General features: G+C 44.7%; 2 protein-coding genes across 2 annotated transcripts in view; one reads left to right on the forward strand and one right to left on the reverse strand.

The window, feature by feature from the left end:
- The window catches only part of LOC113837096 (sperm motility kinase-like), a 73,725-nt gene extending 56,648 nt beyond the window's left edge, over window positions 1-17,077 (reverse strand). Inside the window, exons 1-6 of the mRNA XM_035449052.1 lie at window positions 17,051-17,077; window positions 4,059-5,884; window positions 3,555-3,727; window positions 2,796-3,364; window positions 2,187-2,691; window positions 203-292 (exon numbers count right to left, since the gene is read on the reverse strand). Coding sequence (XP_035304943.1) covers window positions 3,691-3,727; window positions 4,059-5,884; window positions 17,051-17,077 — 1,890 coding nt within the window. The 3' untranslated portion in view covers window positions 203-292; window positions 2,187-2,691; window positions 2,796-3,364; window positions 3,555-3,690. The remainder of the gene's footprint in view (window positions 1-202; window positions 293-2,186; window positions 2,692-2,795; window positions 3,365-3,554; window positions 3,728-4,058; window positions 5,885-17,050) is intronic.
- A 366-nt stretch (window positions 17,078-17,443) lies between these two features.
- Window positions 17,444-18,556, forward strand: LOC113837092 (sepiapterin reductase-like). The gene is made up of 2 exons (XM_027429744.2): window positions 17,444-18,043; window positions 18,402-18,556. The coding sequence occupies exons 1-2, from the start codon at window positions 17,845-17,847 to the stop codon at window positions 18,554-18,556; spliced, it is 354 nt and encodes a 117-aa protein (XP_027285545.1). The 5' UTR covers window positions 17,444-17,844.
- Window positions 18,557-21,555: the final 2,999 nt, after the last annotated feature.

Raw genomic sequence — 21,555 nt, forward strand, 5'->3', positions numbered from 1 at the left:
GTGTCCTTCCATCTGTCCCACGGAGCTGCATAGACAGTTAGATGAGACCAGTCTGAGGGCTGCTACTCGGAACAGGCCTTCAAAGATACCTGGCTATACAGGTGACAGTCCTGGGGTGCTGAACACTGACCCGAGTGTCCTCAAGGTGGCATGGGATGGGGACAGCCTCCTTTACCTCCCTCCCATCCAGGTCACAGCTCACCAGCTTAGAAGAAGAGTGGCATCCTGCTACAACTCATGTTTGTGGTACTTCAAAAGACTCTGAGTAGAATGTCTGGTCATGAAACAAAAGCTAAAGAAAACAGGAGAAAATGCAGGGTCGGTGGTGCTGATCTGTAATTCCATAGGGATGATCCAGAACTCCAGGTATTCCTCAGCTACATATCGAATCCCAGACTAGGCTGAGATACAGGTGTGACTCAGCTGGGACACCTATTGCCCATCATGAAGGAAGCCCTGAGTTTGGTCCCCAGGATAAAATAAACCAGGCTTGGTAGAGAATTCCTGGAATCCCTACATTTGGCACATGGAAGCAGAAAGATTAAAATTTTAAGGATATCCACAGTTACACACATCATTTAAAAACAAAACCACAAAACCCACTAAGATTAGGTGCACACCTGTAGCTCAAACACTCAGCTGGCTGAGGGTAGGGCGTTGCCAGTCCTTGGCAGTCTGTACTACATACAGAAAACCTGTGTCTATGTAAGAGGAGAGGAAAAAAGAAAGGATTTCTCATTTGAGAGGACTGATATTTATGTCACTGTTTAGTTTAAGAGTCACAAGCTTTGGAAAAGAGAAGGAAATACCATGAGTATAGATAGGATCTAGACAGTATTTAGGAACAAAAGGTAAGGCAGGACTGGAGAACTGTACATAAGCTGTGTGTGTGTGTGTGTGTGTGTGTGTGTGTGTGTGTGTGTGTGTGTGTGTGTGTGTGCAGGACACATCCATGACCACATGGGGTTTATGTGTATGTGTGTGTGTTCTTGTCTGTCTGTCTGTGCTCAAACTTTGAGCAAACTTAATAGACCCAAAATATTCATCCAGTGCTTTTACAACTTAATTATTTTGTTTATTTCTTCACACAAGGAATCTCTGTGTACACCTGGCTGTGCAGGAACTCACTCTGTAGCCCAGGCTGTAGACAAGACTCACAGAGATCAGCCTGACTCCACCTCGAATCCTGGGTTTAAGGGGTGCTCCACTACCAAGGGCTTCCACCTTAAAATTCAAATCAGGTGTCTCACTGATCTAGGCCAACACGAACCTATTCCTGCCTCTCTTTTCCACAGGCCTAAGATGACACAAGGATGCTGCCACAGCCTGATTTCATGACTCCTGTGTCCATATCTCAGATTTCAAATATTCAGAATGTGCATGTTTTTTGGGAGATGGAGTGACACTCAGCCTGGAACTTCCTACACTGTCCTGGACAGTTCCTACTTAACAGGGCAGAGTGGTTCAGATCCAGAAATTCGGCATTGGGGAGTTAGACAAGAAGAGGATCCTACTCAAGGTCATCGTTGCTTACAGAGCAGTCTTCCTGGGACAGATGAAACCTTGACTAAACCACAAATGCTCACAGTGTCAAGTGCACCTGAGGAGGACTGAGGCAGCAGCACCGCACGAATACAGTCAGCTTGATCTACACACAGACTTTCAGTCTAGCCTGAATTGCAGGGCAAGACTCTGTGTGAACCCTAACCAACAAGGAAAAGAGTTTGTGGCAATGCTATTCCAGTTAACCAAAGTGGACAGAACCAAATGTCAGAAAATAAAGTGTTAGTGTGCATGTGACATCTTAGCACAACTGTCAGGGAAGGAAAGCCAATTTCTATCTTGGATGGTAGACAGAATGTGTCCCTTAGCATACTTCTGTGAGTCTGTTATTATTAAGGTGGGTGATCAAGGTTTCATGTTTGTTTGCTTGGTTTCAGTTGCATGTATCTATTCCAGTCAATTGTATTTTGCTTTATGTCTGCATTTGGTTTTGCTGTTTATGGACTTCTTCAGGGTTTAGTGATATATGTTGTGGGGGGGGGATGCAGTTTAAGACAGAGCCGCTCACCTGCCTGGCACTTGTTCTTGTACAAGCAGAGACACACAAAGAGACAGAGATGGAGTCAGGGAAAGACCAGAAACAGAGAAGAAAGGGAGGGTGGAGGTAGAGGGAGGAGACTCACTGCATATTCCAGTGGTTGGAGAGCAGGCGAACAGTGTAGTTGCATTACTTTGAACAGAACGGCAAGCCAGATCTCCAAACCGCTAGACAGAAACTCCTGAGACGTTCTGCTGAGCTCTCTTGAGCAGCTCAGCCTGGTACAGTGACTAAGACCAGCATAGGATCCTGGGGAATCTCCTTTGCCAGAATAGTAGATGGTGGTTTGGAAAGCGTTGGGTTATAGGGTGCTATTTCCACCTCAAAGTGGAATAAGTCACACCTTTCTTCTCGGATTAGGTAAAAAAAAAATATATCTTCCTATGAGCTTAGTGTTGCTCAGAGGACAAGTCACACAGAAGAGAGAAATGTGTTCCACAAGGTGTGGAACACAGATGATGTCCCAGCAAAATGATGATTCTAGGATCCTTCTCTTCTTGGGTTCAATTTAGGGACAAGCTGGACAGACAGACCATCGACATCACTCACACAGACTTTCTGTGTCTGGTGCCATGACATCTTGGGACCATCTAGGGAGAAAAGGACACAAGATGAGATCATACTGATATGACTGTAGAATGGACAATAATGGCTCCCAGAATCTCTCCCAGAGGATATGCAAAAGGCCACTTACCGGTAGGAGGACAAGCAACTTGCAAAGACACAGAGAAATGGAAGCATCTTATGGAAGCCACCGTCCCCAGCAGAGAGCAGACTGTGGCTGCCATTAGGCAGGGGCTAGAGGAGGTTGCTGCTACCTCATAAAGGTTTCAGGTTGACCATGATCAGGACATCCATCATTGCCTAACGTTGTGGCAAGTGGTGTTGAGTGCAGAATCCAGTTGCCACTGTGAATCGTGGCCTTGAAGAAGCATGCATGGAGAGGCAGTTGGTGATTAACCAGAGGGCAGAAATAGGGCAGAGAGAAGACTCGGCCGCCCTTGGAGTCATTTATAGATGAGATTTTCCCAAGCTTTACTATGAGTGGGGTCTGAGGACTCAGGTATTGGAACTTGCTGTGATGACTTTTGGAGGTTTTTGCAAGTGGTTGGGAGGAGGCGGCCCTCTGGAGAATTCTGCAGGGCTGCCTGCAGGGGACTTTCTCAAGCTGGGATCACACCTTTCTTGTGGCAGATGGGACCAGCAGACTAGGAATACTGTCTCTGGGCGAAAAGGCTCACCCCATGGAAAAGACCATATTCCCTGTAAAGAAACAGGGAGCAAAGGACAGTCATTACCCAGAGGGCAGTATGTGATGTTTATTTTCCCAGGTAGGGGAGAGGGCAAGGGGCTATTTTTGTTCCATAAGACAGCCTCAGCCACCTTAGGAACTCTGCCCTGCCCTCTGAACAAGACACCATGGAAAGCCTGCCCCTTCTGCCAGGGATTTTACCTGATGAGAGCTGAGCTGGGGTGGACAGCTGTTCTTCCTTTGCAGGAGGAGCCTGTGGACACTGCCTCCTGGACGTCTGGCCTGGCTTCTGTAGGGGCTGTCCACATCTCAGCCAGACCAGTCCCCAACCCGTGGCTCACAAGCCACGGAGCTGGGGCTGGACCTCTTCAGAACTACGAAGTAGAAAGACACAGGAAGGAGAACCTTAGTGACTTTGGACACAGAGAACTTACTGTGATGGCCCTGAATCATCTAAGCAGCCCACTGGTCCTCCAAGGAATCTCTGCTTCCTTTGCCCATGCCCCCATCTCCTGCTCTCCCTACTCTGATCAGCATCTGTGCTCTCCAAATGTAGCCCGAGGTCACACATGAAGGCATCCTCTGGGATTGTTCTTTCTGTAGGGACAGGTTGTTAAGTTCACAAGGATGCCACAATTGGGCACAGCCATCCTCTGTCACAAAGGAGAGCAGGAAAAGAACGAATAGAGAGGATATTTGCCCCACCTGGATCTGTGGGTGACTGCAGGATCCCGTGTCTTTGGAGCCAGGGTCTTGCAGGAGTCCTGTCTTCTCTTGGCAGGTGGCAGGCAGCAGCAGCACAGGTGTCTGAGGCAGTTGACCATTATTTTCTTGACCCTCTTCCAGCCTGAGCGCCTCCTGTTTCCTGAGGAAGCTGGGCCAGCATCCTCAGGCTGGCCATGGGTGATGGCCTCCTCCTGTGTGATGGTGCGTTCCTGAGTCAGAGCATCCTCAGGCTGGCCATGGGTGATGGTCTCCTCCTCTGTGATGGTGCGTTCCCGAGTCAGAGCATCCTCAGGCTGGCCATGGGTGATAGCCTCCTCCTGAGTGATGGTGCGTTCCCGAGTCAGGGTCCTTAAATGGGCCACTGTCTCTTCCATAGTGATTGTTGCTTCCAGAATGATATCTTCATGCTTTGTGGTTGTATCCTCCTGTGTGATGGTGCGTTCCCGAGTCAGAGCATCCTCAGGCTGCCCATGGGTGATGGCCTCTTCCTGAGTGATGGTGCGTTCCTGAGTCAGGGTCCTTAACTGGGCCACTGTCTCTTCCATAGTGATCGTTGCTTCCAGAATGATATCTTCATGCTTTATGATGGTCTCTTCCTCTGTGATAGACTCAGTCTGAGTCATGCTCACTCCATCATCCATGGTCATTTCCTTTGTCGTGGTCTTCTCCAGAGTCATGGTCACTTCATGTGCCATGTCCTCTTCCTGGGTTATGGTTGGGTCTTGTATTATGGCTGCTTCCTTGGTTATGGTCACCTCCTTTGTTACAGACACTTCCTTGTTTGTTGCTTCAAGGCCGCAGTCTCCCCCAGGAGACTGGTGTTGGAGAATCGGGTAAGTGGCCATCACCTGGTCGTACTTTTGGTCTCTCAGAGAATCAATGATTTCCTCAGACTTATACCCCATGACTGTCATGGTGCTGACAATGCTACGGCTCACGGTGCCAGGGTGTTTCTGTGTAGACACAGGTGGTGAATGTGGCTTGCCTTCCCTTATCATGGGGCACATCAGGATTTGGTCAACGGTGGGCCTCCTGTGTGGCTTGATCATCAGCATTTTGACAATGACATTGAAAATATCTCTGGAAACGTGCTCAGGTATTCTTACGTTTGCAGCCAGGATTTGACGCCTAACACCTTCAGAAGAGCTATCCTGGAAGGGAAAGTGCCCGACCACCATGAGGAAGAGGAGGACACCTAAACTCCATATATCAGCAGCGCAGCCATCATAGGCCTTCTCTAACAACAGTTCCGGGGCACAGTAGAGCAGAGTGCTGCAGAAATCCCTCAGCTTCTGCCCTGGGGTCACTTTAGCAGCAAGGTCAAACCCAGAAAGTTTGGCATTACCCCTGCAGTTGAGTAGTATGTTATTGGCCTTAATGTCTCGATGGGCAATATGGTTTGCATGGCAGTACTGCATTGCAAGGAGAATCTGGGTAAAGAGCCTTCGTGCCTCGCTCTCCTGTAAGGACCCCAGTTCCAGAATGTGCCGAAGATCTCCCTGTGATGTGTGCTCCATCATTAAGTAGGTGGTGTCTCTTGATTGGACCATACCAAACAACTTAATAATGTCCGGATGCTGAAGAGATTTCATAATGCTGACTTCAACAAGAGAGGCGTTCTTCTTCTTCATTCGAAGAACTTTTACAGCCGCACAGGTTACAGTAGGAACATGGAAGGCCAGTTTCATTTCAGAAAAATGACCGTGGCCTACACTCATCATCATCTTATCGTCAGTCATGAAGGACTCCTCACAGGAGTAGCAGACCTCCCTGCCTTGCTCCATGATCAAATCCTTGTTGACTGGCTAGAACCAAATTCACAATGGGGAAGTTGAAAGAAAAGGTTCATATCGGGCCCAGGAGAATGGTGATAGCTGATAATTCCTATGTCCCAAAGAAAGATACTCAGAGACATTGCAGACAACCTAACCAGGTCCTTAATGCTCACAAGGAGAAGAAAGCACCTTCCACAGCATTGGAGTACAGAATATGACACCAATAGTGTTGTCAGGTATCAACCGGAAACTCATAGAAGAAAATAAAGGTCACAGAAGCTAAAAGCCAACATTGGGGAGGACCATGATCCTCTACCTGTACCCAACACTCAGAGATGAGGCTCTAGTAAAACCAGAAGCAAGAACAGTTGCCAAGACAACAGATACCCCCAAACCCAGTGTTACTGGGTGGAGAGATGGCTCGGGAGCATTCACTCAGAGAGGAGGCAGCTCCTGAAAACATTAGGATGTAGTGACAAAATCCTGTGTTCCGTGACATCCCAGGGCTTGGGACTAACATCTGTGGTGCTTAAAGATAACATCATTCATCATACGATACCCCTTAGACCTGAAACTTCCCAAGGAAGCCCAGGATCCCAGACAGTGGTCTGATACATTCAAAATGATCAAGAAAATATTTGTCAGCCAGTACCCTAAAACAAGAGGTGTCGGAGATGGAGCTATATCCTGGCAGCCTGGGCCCTTATTCTCTCAAACAAAATGACTTAGTTATGTCACTTATAAACAGCGGAAATTAGTTGGTTGTGTATCTGGACATTAGCAAAATAAGATCAAGAACCAGGTGACTGAGTGTAACAGGACTGCTCTCTACTCTAACTGGTACTTTGTATGTATTCCCCCATGATCAAGTAAAAGCATGAACTCAGCCTAGGAAGCCATTTCTTAAAGGCCACCTGTTTTACTGTGTGACAAGTCTTTAATGCTCCTGAGTCCGCATTTGTTAATAGAGTTGTTTTAGGATTACAGTTTCAACAGGGACCTTGCAGAACACAGATATGTATTCATTTATACATACACTACACATAAACTACACACACACACACACACAAACACACACAAAAAAAACTCTCTCTCTCTCTCTCTCTCTCTCTCTCTCTCACACACACACACACACACACACACACACACACACACACACACACTAACACCCCACAATCAGACATGATCCAAATAGCTGTGCCAAGCCTGAGGAGAGCCCTGCAGTGTCAGCTGATACACCTTATATAAGAGCACAAGGGGAAAGCCAGCATACCTAGAGCCTGTGTGAATAAAAATAACCTTGGATCAGAGGGTGGAGGCAGGAAATGGATAACAGGAATTAGCTATAGAGAGGATGGAGAACTCAGGATTAGGGACAGAGAGATGTAACAGAATGAGTAGGGGCGGAGATAGAGATTCAGGTCATTTACTTTGGGACAAGTGGAGAGACACTTTAATTGTAAGGGATTGGTCCAAGTAGGAAGGTCAGCTGGTTGCTTCTCATTCTCTCAGACTTTCCAGGTTTCCACCCTATGACTGACTCCCAATTCTTTATTGGTAAATGGAACAATAGAATCTTAATTAAACCTACATTTGGCAGCTACAGACAACCTGGTGACAACAGGACTGGATATCCTGCTAGGCCTAGGTCTGAGAGGTGGGGGCCAACTCTGCGTCCTTTGGTCACCAATGGTAGTTAAAAATATCTGTAGATTTAGGATCGGCTGATAAGCCAACTTAAAAACAACTAGGTGAGTACATGGCAATTATTAAATTAGGAAAGTGAATGCATGAGGACCAGCAGTTCAAGTCCTCTTTGGCTACTCAGTGGCCTTGAGGCCAGCCTGTACTACAGAAGACCCTGTCTCACCAAAACAAAAAAAGCAAAAGCAAAGAGCAGAAGAGCAAGGACTGCTTTGGTTTTGTACATATTCAAGGTTCTCAATGTTATAAAACGACATTTGCTGTGAGATACAGCTGATGGACTCAAGCTTGTGTGACATCAACAATTGAGTTGGCAGGGCTGTCATCAGCCTTTTCCTTGTTCTTGAAGCAAAGCTACTGTTGCCTCCCATCAGAATTCTAACATGACGTAATAAAATGTCCAGTGACTGATTTTGGAGTTCAAACTTCAAGCTGAACATCAGGGAAAAAAAGCAGGTGGCCACCAGCTTCTCACCTCTTCATCAGGCTGAATGGACTGATCCTGTCTCCATGAGCTCTCACCAAGCCTCTGACTTGTCGGTGGGGCTGAAGAATGAATGCCTCATATTAACTACATGTTCCTGTCTTTTATACACCTCTAGGTCTGGGATTAAATGTGTGAGCTATAATTCCCTTTTAGATGGATTCAATCTTGTGTAGATGTGGGTGGCCTTGAAATCTCAGAGATCCTTCTACCTCTTAATCCTGAGTCCCATGATTAAGATTGTGTTCCAGCACCTCCTAGCTTCTGGCTGCTGGGATTGAAGGTGTATATGACCACTGCCTGATCTGTATAGCTTGATGCTGATTTTGCTTTCTGAGTCCTTAGTCAAGCGTTAATAAATCCTAAACACAGAAGTCATCTGTTTAACACATTAAATGGACCTCACAGGACCTTCCCAGAACCAGCCATGAAATATAAACCACAGAAACTGGACAGCCTTTACAACAGGTCAGGCAGATTCTTTCCTGTCAGTAAGACTTTCACACCACTGAAGGTATCGAGTGTGTACACATTCCAGACAAAAGCACTGCTTACAATTCTAGCAAGCTACCTCACCACACGGTGAAAGGGAGACATGGGCACTGTCCAGCAATGGGCAACAGAACCCTACTTGCCAGTTCTCTGTCATATATGACATTTTTTAAAGACACAGAGGATAGAGACTCTGTCATCCTCAGGACCTGGTGAAACCAGGAAAGAAGCTGAAGGACTTCCCTGTTGGACAATGAAGTTCCTTCTACCTAGTGCTTCTCCACAAAGGATGAAAAGATTAATTTGCAGGAGGTGGTAAATGCCTTTAATACCAGTACTTGAGAGGCAGAGGCAGGTGGATCTCTCTGAAATCCAGTCAGCCTGGTTTACAGAGAGAGTTCGAGGACAGCAAGAACTACAAAGAGAAACCTTCTATGGGAAAGCAAAAAAAGAAAGAAAAGATAAATAGGAGTTTTGTTAAACTCCAGCTTGGCAAGATCAGGAAGACAGTTTTGTCCATAAAATGTCCCCATTTTTCAAAAGGGAAAGGTGTTTGGAGCAGTCTGGAGTCTGTCTGTGTGTGTGTGTGTGTGTGTGTGTGTGTGTGTGTGTGTGTGTGTGTATGCCGTTCTGGGCAGATGACTCCAACACTAGGTAGTTTTTGTTCCTGGACTTGTTCTCTGAGGTCTATGAGCCCCAGAATGGATCTTTTGCTTCAAAACCATTATTGTTTCCACCCCCTGAGCATGATAACAAACTAGCATAGGACTATAATGCCCCTTAAGATAGAAAATGAAAATGTCCCATGAAAGGACAACTTCAAGCCAACAGAAGACAGGAGATGGTGGAGGGACTTGTCCCACCACAGACAGTTCTTTTCTTCCTGGAAGAACAGGCTCTCTTTACACTTTCATTTACTCTGTTCTTGAAGTCTTTTAGCTGCCCTGTTCCATACATAATATCCAAAGAATGGGATCTGACTATTTCCTCTGACCTTGCCTGTCATGAACTTGAACTGCCATGGAGATCCTAAGATAACCACCTAACAGGAGGCTTTCTGCCAAAGCACAGAGACATTGCTGCCCTTCTTTAAGACACCATCCAGTGTGGCCTGTCAGTCCTCTGAACAGGAGTCCACATGATTTGGCCTGTACTCAGCAAGTAAGAGGCTGAATAAAAAGGAAAACACTGAGGGACTTGGAAGAGGTGGACAAGAGGCAGTGAGATCAGGGGAATGTGGTCAAGTTTTGTACTCTGAGAATGCGGTATAGTTGATATAAACTAATATTTTTAAATGGTGAAAGAAAGATGAGTCCAAATAAAATGACACATTAAAATAGAGTAATAGTCTAATAAATTTTCCCACATTGTACCCCAAACAAAGGTGGAAGGAAGGAAGGAAGGAAGGAAGGAAGGAAGGAAGGAAGGAAGGAAGGAAGGGTTATTTTAAATACAGAGAAACAAAGCTCTAAACCCAGAATCTATGAACTTAGAGGGCAACTCACTGTGTTCAGGCAACAGTTCAAGAATATCGAAGTACAATTACACTAATATCCAAATCTAAATTATGTCCAACCAGCTAACAGCTTCTGCACTGTAAGGACTGAAGTCAGCCTAAGCCAGAGCTGTTAGTGCATAGGTGTCTGTCATTGTGAGGTCACGGCAAGAAATGGACCAATCACAGCTCAGCACACCACACTGGATTTCCTTACATTCTGTCACCAAGGACACAAAAGCTAGTATGGTCAGTGTGGCAGTAGGGGCCTGATTAGACAGGCTACACTCAAATGTTTGTCCCCAATGTTGCCCAGTGAGTCAGTTCTTTCTTTTAGACCAACTTCCAGATGATGTCACCTGGTGGGAACTGTGTCTAAACACCTGAATCTTGGTGGCACATTGACACCCAAATTTTAACCAGGATGAGTTTCACTTTAATAAGAAAACAGTGAATCATAAGAATAAAAATGGGACCCACAGATTTGGGCCTCCCTTGCTTATGGACTCTGACAGTCTTCAGTTTGTAGGTGGATACTGTTTTGCTTTTCATTCTGACCCTAGTCTTCTGGGACAAGTTTGTAAAAAAAAAAAAATATCAGTATCTCTACAGTCAAAGTTTTTATTTTATTTTTCTCTAATGACAGATTTCTGGTTTCTATAGAATGAATATATTGAGATGTTGTGGCAAAATGCTGTTTCATTTCTCTCTATGGCCTGGGACTAACATCTATGGGGGCTAAAGATGATATCATTCATCACATGATACCCGTTAGCCCTGAGACTTCTCAACAAAGCCCAGGAACCCAGAGGCAGTTGCTTGATATGTTCAAAATTATCAAGAGAATACTTGTCTGCCAGAACCCTAAGACAGCAGGTGTGGCAGATGGAGGCATAACCTAGTACCCTAGGCTCTATGATGACTCCGCACACCTCGCTCACACACACGTCTTCATGGACAGGAAGGCTGGTCTGGTCAGAGGGGCAGAGGGACCAAGGAGGCTATTGGCACTCAGTTACCATTCTCTGTACCTCCCATGACCCACTTCCTCTTTCTAGGGTTGATTGCCCAGATTTTCCACAACTTCAAAAACAGGGAAGGCCAATTGATAGGGATCAAAGTGCAATCACAGGATCATTCCTTGGACATTTGACATCTCAACTCTAATACACACCCTCTCAACTTTAATACTTTTAGGTGGAATCATTTGAAGCCTAACAGGCTCCAGATGTTGTCCTTCACTGGACTATGGACGATGTATATCTGCTGCTGTGATAAAACCTCATGACCAAAAGCAATTTTAGGGAGATTTATGACACTTTCACTTCCCAAATATAAGCTACCATAAGTGGAGTGCTGCTATTAAAGGTGTGTGCCACCATATTCAACTAATCCTTCACATTTGTTTTGTTGAACAAGGATCTAGGTAGTCCAGGGTGGCATGAGTATCAATATGTAACTTGGGTGGCCATGAATTTGTGATCCTTCTGTCTTTCTCCCAAGGGTGACATTGCAGCCATAGGACACCACACTGGGTTCTAGGTCCACTTGTTTATTACTTAAAGCCATGTCTCCTATAACGCAGGCTGGCCTCTTATTGGAAATGTTTAGCCAAGGCAGGCCTGAAATTTCTGATCCTCCCCCTTTTACCCAGAAGGTAGGATCAGAAGATCAAGGGCTAAGAGGTACAAGGATCGCGTCCAATTGTTGGATTTGAGCTATGACATACCACACTCAGCTTAGTAACTTTTTCTTTTATCCTTATATTATTATAAGTCTGTTTATTTTCACAGGTATATTCATGCCATGGAGCACACAAGGAATCCAGAGGAGGCATGAGGGAGTCTGTTTTCATCCCCAAATGTAGGTCTATGGGACTCAACTCACATTGTCAGGCTAGGCAGCAAGCACCTTCACACACTGAGCCATCATGCTAGCCTTCACATAGACCTTCAAAGTTTCTTGTATAAGCTGGGTGTGGTAGTACATGTATGTGTTCCTACCACTCAAGAGACAGTATGCCACTACTTCGTGTAGAGTGAATTTGTAGCCTTCTTGCTTGAACTTCTTGAGTGGTAGGTTATTTGCCTTAATTGACCTATAGACTTCTTTTCTAAAACTTTGTGATTTACAAGCAACTTCAGACTTCCCAAAGGTTAGAAAGAGGTGGTGGAGGAGCTTGGGTCACTAAAGTGCCTGGTGTGCAAGTGTGAATCATGGAGTTCAGATTCCTTCCACCATGTTAAAACTGGTTACAGTGGGGACTGGTGTATCCTTGAATCTCACTGGCCGGCATGCTAGTCAGTCTGATCTACAACTTCAGTGAGAGTTCTTGTCTCAAAAGGGAAGGTGTGGAGAGATAGAGGAAGACACCACAGAGATAAACTCTGACTTTCACATGTGGACATAAGGCGTATACACTGATGTGTCCACACATTCACACACCTATACACACAAGCTAGGTTGGTGGTACATGCCGGCAATCAAAAAACTGAGGATGTATAAGCCAGGAAATCAAAGCCATCCTTGACTAAATGAAACACCATGAACAAAAACCAAAAAAATTGAAAGAAGGAATAAATAACCCCTAGATATCAGTCATTTACATTTCCTCAATATTTACATTTCTAATTATATATTTTTTATTTCCTGAAAGATTTAAACATAAGTTACGTACATGGCTCTTTATGACCATATATCATCTGCAGAATAGTTTAGCAGCCTAGTGGTCATAAAGGCAGTTATTAATGTGTAGTGTTTGCTGTGCTGGTGTTGAAGCCCAAGGCTGCGGGCATGCAAGACCAGCTCACTGCTGCTGAGCTCCACCCCAGCTTTTGTTTGAGAGTTGCTCTGAGGCTGCCAGTGAGTTTGTGATCCTCCTGTTGGGCTTCACAGAGCTGAGCTTGTAGACCTGTGTCCCTGACTAGTTAGTACTTTCATGTTGTTGTGATAAACACCTTAGACAAAAAGAACATGAGGAGCAAACTCTTTATATGGTCACAGGCTACAGGTCGTCAAAGTGGGAAACTGTGGTGGTTTGAAGAGTAATGGCTCCCATACACTCATGTGTTTGAATGCTTGGTCAACAGGGAGTGGCATGTTAGGAGGTGTGGCCCTGTGGGAGTAGGTGTGGCCTTGTTGGAGAATGTGTGTCACTGGAGTGAGCTTTGAAGTTTCAAAGGCTCAGGCCAGGCCTCAACACTCTCTCTCTCTCTCTCTCCTTGCTTCCTGCCAGTGCAGATATAGAGCTCTCAGCTGCTTCTCCAGCTCATGCTCCCTGCCATTCAATAATGGACTAAACCTCTGAACTGTAAACCGGCCTTCATTCAGTGTTTTGTTTTATAAGAGTTGCTATGGTCACGGTTTCTCTTCACAGCAATAGAACACAGAATAAGATAGAAGCCAGGACAGAAACTCAGGGAACCCATAGGCAGGAACTGAAGCAGAAGTCATGAAGAAATGCATGAACTGGCTAGATTTCGCTGATTTACTCAGCCTACTTTCTTTTTTTTCTTTTAAAGATATATTTATTTATGTGTTTTATGTAGGTGAGTATTTCATCTGCATGTATGTCTGCGCCCCAGAAGAGGGAATCTGATCCCATTATAGATGACTGTGAGCCATCATGTAGGTGCTGGGAATTGAACTCAAGACCTCTGTGAGAGTACCCAGTGCTCATAACCACAGAGCCATGTCTCCAGCCCCCTCAACCGCTTTCTTATAGAACCATGGACTGCCTGCCCAGAAGTGAGTAAAACAACAGTGTAGTCTCTTGTGTCAATCAAGAAATTCCTCCAGAGACCTGCTGGAAGGCCAAATGATGGGGACAATTCCTCATTTGTGTCTCCTTCTCAGATGACTCCACTTGGTGTTGAAAAAAGGGACCAGCACAGAGATCTGGGTTTTGTCAGTTCTCTATTTTCAGCTTGGTACTGCCAGTTGCTATGCCAGCATCCCTCGGCTTGTTTGTGTGTGGGAGCCACATGGAGAGTGGCTTAATGGGATTGGCTGGAGAGTGGCTCCTCAGTTAAGATCATTTGCTGCTCTTCCTGAGGAACCAAGTTCAATCATCAGTTCCCACAAGTCAGCTCACCCCTGTCAGCAGATCCATTTCTGGGGACCAGACCTTTCTCCTGGCCTCTTTAGATGCCAGGCACATGTGGTGCACATACATACATGCATGTCCACATTCATACATACATACATACATTCTTACCTACATACATACATACATAGACATTTGGTGCACATTTATACATACATACATACATGCATGTCCACATTCATAGTACTCATGTAGTAAACATAAATACATACATATGTAGTGCACATACCAACATACACATGTGTGAACATACACCCATACACATGTGTTACACATACATAGATACATATGTGGAGCACATGATACACATATGGTACACATACATACATACTCATGTGGTGCACATACATACATACACCCATGCTGCTCGTACATTAGTACACATATAAACATACATCTGTGGGACACATATCACATATGGTGCACATACATACATTCACATGTTGTGCACACACATACATACACAAATGGTGCACATGTAGACAAGCACCACAAAAAAATTAGTCTAATTTTTTAAATGAATATAAAGTGTAATATTTTATGTGTGCAAATGTTTGACTGTGTGTATGTCTGTCCTGTGGAGGTCAGAAGAGGTCATGGGATCCCATGGAACTGGTGTTATGCCCACAATGGAGTTGCTGGGAACCAAACTCAGGTCCTCTGGAAGAGCAATCGGTGCTCTTCTGTGCTGAGCTGTCTCTCCAGCTCCAAAAATAAGCATTAAGGACACTGCATCCTGAAGGCCTAACTTAAAGCCCTGTGTTTGATTGTATAGGGCTTGTTTGGAAGGCAGCTTAATGTAGTTCAGGCTGACCTGGAACTTAAAATGTGGGTAAGGATGATGATAAATCAGATCCTCCTGCCTCAGATTGGACTACAGGAATTACAGACAGTCTCACTACCCTGTGTCACTCTGTTACACTGTTCAAAAGATTAAACCATGCTAGACATAGGGCTCAGCAGTGAAGAGTATCGTGTTGTGGAATATTCCCATAACTGTGTAAAGGTGTGTACTTTATGCTGCATTTATTTAATTAAGCAAAGATGTGTTACTTTTGTTTCCGATGCATTTGTTTAATTATGTAAAGACGTGTTGCTGTTTCACCTTGCCTGCCTAAACTGCCTGATTGTTCTAATATAAGCTGAACAGTCAATAGCTAGGAAGGAAAACTATTCTCTCAGGCCTGGCAGGCCAAGGAATATATAGGATGAGGACTCTAGGCTGGGGGAGAGAATGAAGAAGAAGAGAAGAGGAAGAAAAAGAGGGACATGTCCAGGACCATAAGCCAGGCATCGGCCAGCCAGCTAGAAAGTGTGGGACAAACAGAAGAAAGAAAGGCAAAAACCCAGAGTCAAAACATAGATGAAAAGGTACAGCTAGCCGAAAATAAGCCTAAGTTAAGACCAAGCATTCATAACTAACAAGTCTCTGGGTCATGATTAGGAAGCTGTCTGGTGGCCCAAGAGAAAGCCTGATACAGCACATGGTTGCTCTTCCAGAAGACCAGGGTTCAGTTACCAGCACCCAGAAAGCAGCTCACAAATGTCTGTATCTTCAGCTCCAGGGTTTCCAAAGCCTTTTTCTGACTTCCATTGTGCATTTCACACATGTGGTACACAAACATAAATGTAGGCAAAACACCAATACAAAATGAAAATAATAAATAAAATGGTTGTTTGGAGAAAATAGATTTTTTAAAGATAGAAACATATCTCCATATACTTACTTTCATTTAAGGGATTTTTCTTTAATTTTTATCTCTTTTTTTCCCTCTGTGTATTTACAGATGTGCCTGTTCATGTGTGTAGGGATGAGGGTGAGAGGCAGGGGTGGTTGTGAAGGCCACAAGACAATGTGTGTAGTTCTATGTATCCATCTTTAAAATGTTTTCAAAAAGCAGATTCTTTCACTGGCCCAGAACACCTCCCCAAATGGACTAGGTTGGCTGGCCAGGATGTCCCAGGGATCTGCACTGCCTTCCTAGTGCTGGGATTACAAGCACCACATCACATGGATTTCATTAAAGATAGTTTTTCAAGACACATAACCCTAACTCTCCGTTTCTCTCTCTCTCTCTCTCTCTCTCTCTCTCTCTCTCTCTCTCTCTCTCTCTCTGTCTCTCTGTCTCTAAATAGATACACACACACACACACATACAGAGAGAGAGAGAGAGAGAGAGAGAGAGAGAGAGGTATATCAAAAACCTCTTAGTTTCCACTAGTCTCTTGAGTTTTTCATTGTATGCTTAACAAAAGGAGTAGAAGGATCTTCCAGACTATAGTGTGTTCAAGGCCAGCTGGGATATATGAGACTCTGTCACAAAACAAAACACAATACAGAAAAAGTGGGTGGGTGCTTGGGGAGATAGCCTGGTCAGTAAAGTGCTTGCCTTGTTGAGTTTGAACCCCAGAATCCACTCTGAACACACTAGACGTGGCTGGGTGATGGCGGTGCTTGCCTTTAATTCCAGCACTCAGGAGGTAGTGACAGGCAGATCTATGAGTTTGACACCACACTAGTTTATACAGTGAGTTCCAGGACATCCAGGACCACACAGAGAACCCCTGTCTTGAAAAATAAAATTAAATAAAATAAATTGCCAAGGTGCTGATTTGGCACCAGAAAGTTGTTTTTTAAAAAACATATTAAGAAATATTCCTGCTCTCCTGTAGGCTTGCAGGACTTGCATGGCCCTAATTCTCCATATCATTTGCCTAGGACAAAATCCTCATTCAATAAATAATTTGAGACTTGAGTCCGGCCCCTTCTGATTGCCAGCTTCACTAATCTGAACCAGCTAAATTAATGAGCACAGCACTTGTAACTTTCCGAAACAAAGAGGGGCTAGTGACTAGCTAGGGAATAGGGTCTAGGAGCAACCTGCTTGTCTGTCACTGTGATCAACTCTAGCTCACCTCACGCTGAGAATGGACTGTAACCATCTCTTTCTCATACTCTTTTTTCTTCTCTGCTATCCCCCAAGTGTTGGTCTACAAGTGCATACCACCACGTCTCCTAGTGAGTTTTAGGTTATCATTTGACATTACAAAGTGGTTTAATACTTTCAAGACATGGGCGTATGGACTAAGGTTGCTGTCTGAAGCTCCCAAGGAATCAAGGTGTGCTTTTACTATTAGAAGGGTCATCATCTTGTTTTTGGGACTGTTGTGATCATTGGATTTCTTTTCCTGTGTCCTTTCCATTTTCTCCTGGTGGAGCTGCTGTGCTCTTCCAGAGAAATCTTCTGTCACCCACAGTGCAAAGGGACCCCAAAATCTATGCATGCAAGGAAGGACTTGATCCACTGTTTGTTTCCTCTTATGCCCTGAATGAAGACAAACCACCCTGGTGGAGGAAGCTGGTTCTGGAACAGGGTGGAAATTGAGGACACATGTTCCCAGGAAGAGGCTGACCTTGTAGGAGTGGCTCAAGTGGAATCAGCCTACTCTGAAATGGGGATGGGGATTTCCTGCCAGGTCTTGACTCTGTGACTATTGGTTGTTTTTCTCACCCAGAGACTGGTGGATGCTTGCCAGCCCCTCTGATACACTGTGCCCAGGGTAGGCCCTGCCCTGTGGTGGTTTAGTAGCTGTGTGCTCCACTGAGCTCCAGGCATGGAGGAAGGCAGATTGGATCTCACTGTGTGTGTGCTGACAGGGCCTCCCGAGGGTTTGGCCACACACTGGCCCTGTTGTGGTCGCCAGGTTCCATGGTGCTCCTCAGGGCATGCAGTCACTTGGCTCTGCCGCAGCTGGAGGAGGAACTTTGCACACAGCATCCTGGCCTGGGAGTGGGGCGGGCAGCAGCTGACCTGGACACCGAGGCCGTAGTACAGCAGCTGTTGTGCCCAGTTTGCAAGCTCCCCAGACCCAAGGGTCAGCAGAGCCTGCTGCTCATCAACAATGCAGGTGAGACTCCCTACCAGTCCAGGGCTGAGGCCTCTCTTAGTGGGTAGTACCTGAAAGTCAAGACTCCAAGCAGAAATAAGATGTCCCTGTAGGGTTAGCACATGTTCCTTGTCTAAAGCTCCTGTGAAACTTTCTCCATTGCCTTGAGCAATGCCCCCTGGCAGGAGCAGAATTCAAGTTTCTGAATGAATCCCCCTACTTTTCTACAAAGCTCTGAGACAGGTGTATTCTTAGCTTGCATTAGCAGCATCTGCAGAGCTGAGGTAGATGTGAAAAATGGATATGAGGAGAAACTGCAGAAGGCTGAGGAGAAGAGAGCCCCCGCTGCTGTGTCATTTCTTTGGTCCTGTTTTTTCAGGTACTCTTGGGGATATTTCCAAAGGCTTCATGAACGTGAGTGACCCAGGAGAGGTGAACAACTACGGGGCTCTAAACATGACTTCATGCTCTGCTCAGCTCCGGCACCCTGAAAGCCTTCCCAGACAGCCCTGGCTTCAACAAGACTGTGGTTAACATCTCTTCTCTGTGTGCCTTGGAACCCTACAAGGTTTAGGGGCTGTACTGTGCTGGGAAGGCTGCCTGAGACAGGTTGTACAAGGTCCAAGTTCCTGAGGAACCCAGTGTGAGCTATGCTCCAGGTAAGGGGGTGATACTTCCATTCCTACCCAACATGGCTGGAACCTTTCTGGGGCTGGAAATGTGGGGAACTCATCAATATTCTCAGAAAAGAATCTAAAGAATATGTTGCACCTTGCCTCATGACTCCTCATCTTGCAAGGAAAATACAGACTAAGAATTTAGAGCAGGAGGGGCAGAGGTACTCAGCTTAGGAGTTGCCTGACTGGCACGTGGGAGAATACACCCATACACATAAGCACAAATACATTACAATTAAAGAACAAAAGACCACATTGCCTTTATATGTTTAGATGTGTGTTTTTCTTCCTCAAGGACCATATGCTATTTATCCATGTATCCCTAACACTAGCAAAGCACCATGGAGGCCAGCCACAATAAATGTTCAAAGACAAGCAGTCAGACCTTCTTGACTGATGAGCATCCCTGGCTGAGCTATGCTGGAACCCTGAACAGGGTGGGAAATGGTTGCTAGGATGAATAACATAGGGTCCCTGTTCTCATCAAAATTACAGAGTATACAGTCTTCTGATGCCTTGTCTTGTATAATCAGCCTATTAAGATGCCACCGTGCTGGGGCCTTTCTTCTAGGCTTGTGATTTCTGTGGTTAGAAAGTAAGAATATGTGATGGAATGTGTGAGCAACTCAAGGATGTGATCCAGTTATCAGTACCCCTTTGGACGAGGTCAGGATACTGGAGGCAGGAGTGGAAATGGTTTGTCTACTGTTTGAATGGGCAGGCCAGGATCCAAACTAGCTTCTAACCCTTGATCTACCTGGGTCTCAGGATATTACCTGGCACCTGCCCTCCACACATATACATGTTATTGCTTGTTCCAGGTCACCTGCTCTGAGCTCAGCCCAGACTCATTCAAACAGCAGTGATCACATGTAAATTGTAGGTAGGAGGAGAGCTATGACACATGGGCCCAGAGCTAAGTTAGCTCTCTGGAGACAGCCTCAGGCATCTTGGAGGAATGACCTAAGAGGTTTAGGTTTCCCCAGAGTCTGTAGACAAGCAGGAACCACTCTACTTATCATTTCGTCTCTGGAAAAATGTTCTAACAGGTTTCCAAAGAGAGAAGTGTCTGTTTGGAAAGATAGGAACCCTGTCCCAGAGGTTCTCGAGGAGATAAAACTGGGTATGGTAGATAGAACACTTGAGAGGTGTGTGCAGGAGTTCAAAGTCAGCCTTGGCCATACAGGAAGTAGAAGTCTGTGTGGGCTACAGGAGACTGTGTCTCAAAACAAGACAGGAGGGACAGGCTAGAGGACATTCAAATGAAGCAAAGTGATTCTTTTTCTAGTACTGGGTTCCATGAAATTTCTGTCCCATAACACCTTTAAAATTTGTTAGGCTATATAATTCCTTGAGTGCTGTTTTAACAGGTAGAAAACATTGTCTAATAATGCAAGTAAAGTTTAGAAAACTTGTTAGTGACAGGTCTGTGTGTGAGAGAGAGAGACACACACACAGGCACAGAGAGAGAGAGAGAGAGAGAGACAGAGAGAGAGAGAGACAGAGAGACAGAGAGACAGAGAGAGACAGAGAGAGAGAGAGTGTGTCAGAGACAGAGAGACAGAGAGAGAGAAGAGCTTGTGTTGTGTTTATGGAGATTTTGCCGGAATGTGTATGTTCATCTCATGCAGTGCCTGCAGAGGCTTCCATACTCAACTGGCCAGACACACTGCTCAGAATAGATCAGACTCAATATAGAGTCTGGCTCTCTTCCTCTTTATGAGATGGACAAGGAATTATAGCCATGTTGCAATCGATTACACAAAGACCATTCTGACAACTACAGCCATCCTTTCTAAATGAAAATATTACTAGGTTTGATCTCCCACCCACCCCCACCATCCCCACACCCTCAGGTCTATTTCCAATAGCATCAGCTATGAAGGCCTAGCCAGGACTCATATTTACATAGTTTCTTGGTTACCACTGAATTAGAATCACTCCCATCCCTATAATTAAAAACAAACAGTGATCTGCAGGACTGATCTATCAACTCCTTATGCCTAATCTGAAATCAACAAAGCTTGGGCAACAGTAAAATAAGAAGCAAACTCCCACTCAATGAAGAAAGGCTAGAGACTCATCATATCAGACACAACAAAACAGTGGAGGTTTGGGCTTGACATCACACAAGTAATAAAAAAAGCAAAAATGCACAGATCAAATCTCAAAGTTGAAAACAATACAATGCCAATATGATGTCTCCTCCAAAATCAATTAGTCCTACCTTCTGCAATGAGAACAACTTAAATGAAACCTAAGACACACAATTTAAAAAGAAACATCATAAACATGATCAAAAATTCACAGAGATTAAAGAAGAAGACACAAGCCACCACCTAAATGAACTTAAAGAAGATGGGAATAAATTACAGAGTTAAAACTCAAGTATATGGCTGAATGAAATTATGGAGGAAATTCAAGATTTGAAAACTGAATTCACTAAAGAGATACAAACTTGAGCTGAAGTGAAGACTGATTAAGTTTTTAAAAACTGAATAACCTAATTAGAAAACTAGAGAGGAAACCATTTAGAAGACAGAGTATCATGACCTCAAGATAGAGTGGAGGAATAAGACACTTATTCAAAAAATGAGAAAAAAACAGTTAAAAACTCATGAAAGTGGTATGTAGGAATTTTGGAACACTAAGAAAAAAACAGATCTATGTATTACATTCATATAAGAAGAAGAATCCCTGGCCAATTGCATAGATCAGAGAAGAAAATTTCCCCAAAGTAAGGGAAGATGTAAACAAAAGTTATAAGAAATAGACAAAACACCAAATACACAGGACAAGAAAAAGAAAATCCCCACAGCACAACATAATTAAAACACTAAAAATAGCCAAGAAAGA

Source organism: Cricetulus griseus, chromosome 8 (assembly GCF_003668045.3).
Source record: "Cricetulus griseus strain 17A/GY chromosome 8, alternate assembly CriGri-PICRH-1.0, whole genome shotgun sequence".
Taxonomy (NCBI): Eukaryota; Metazoa; Chordata; class Mammalia; order Rodentia; family Cricetidae; genus Cricetulus; species Cricetulus griseus.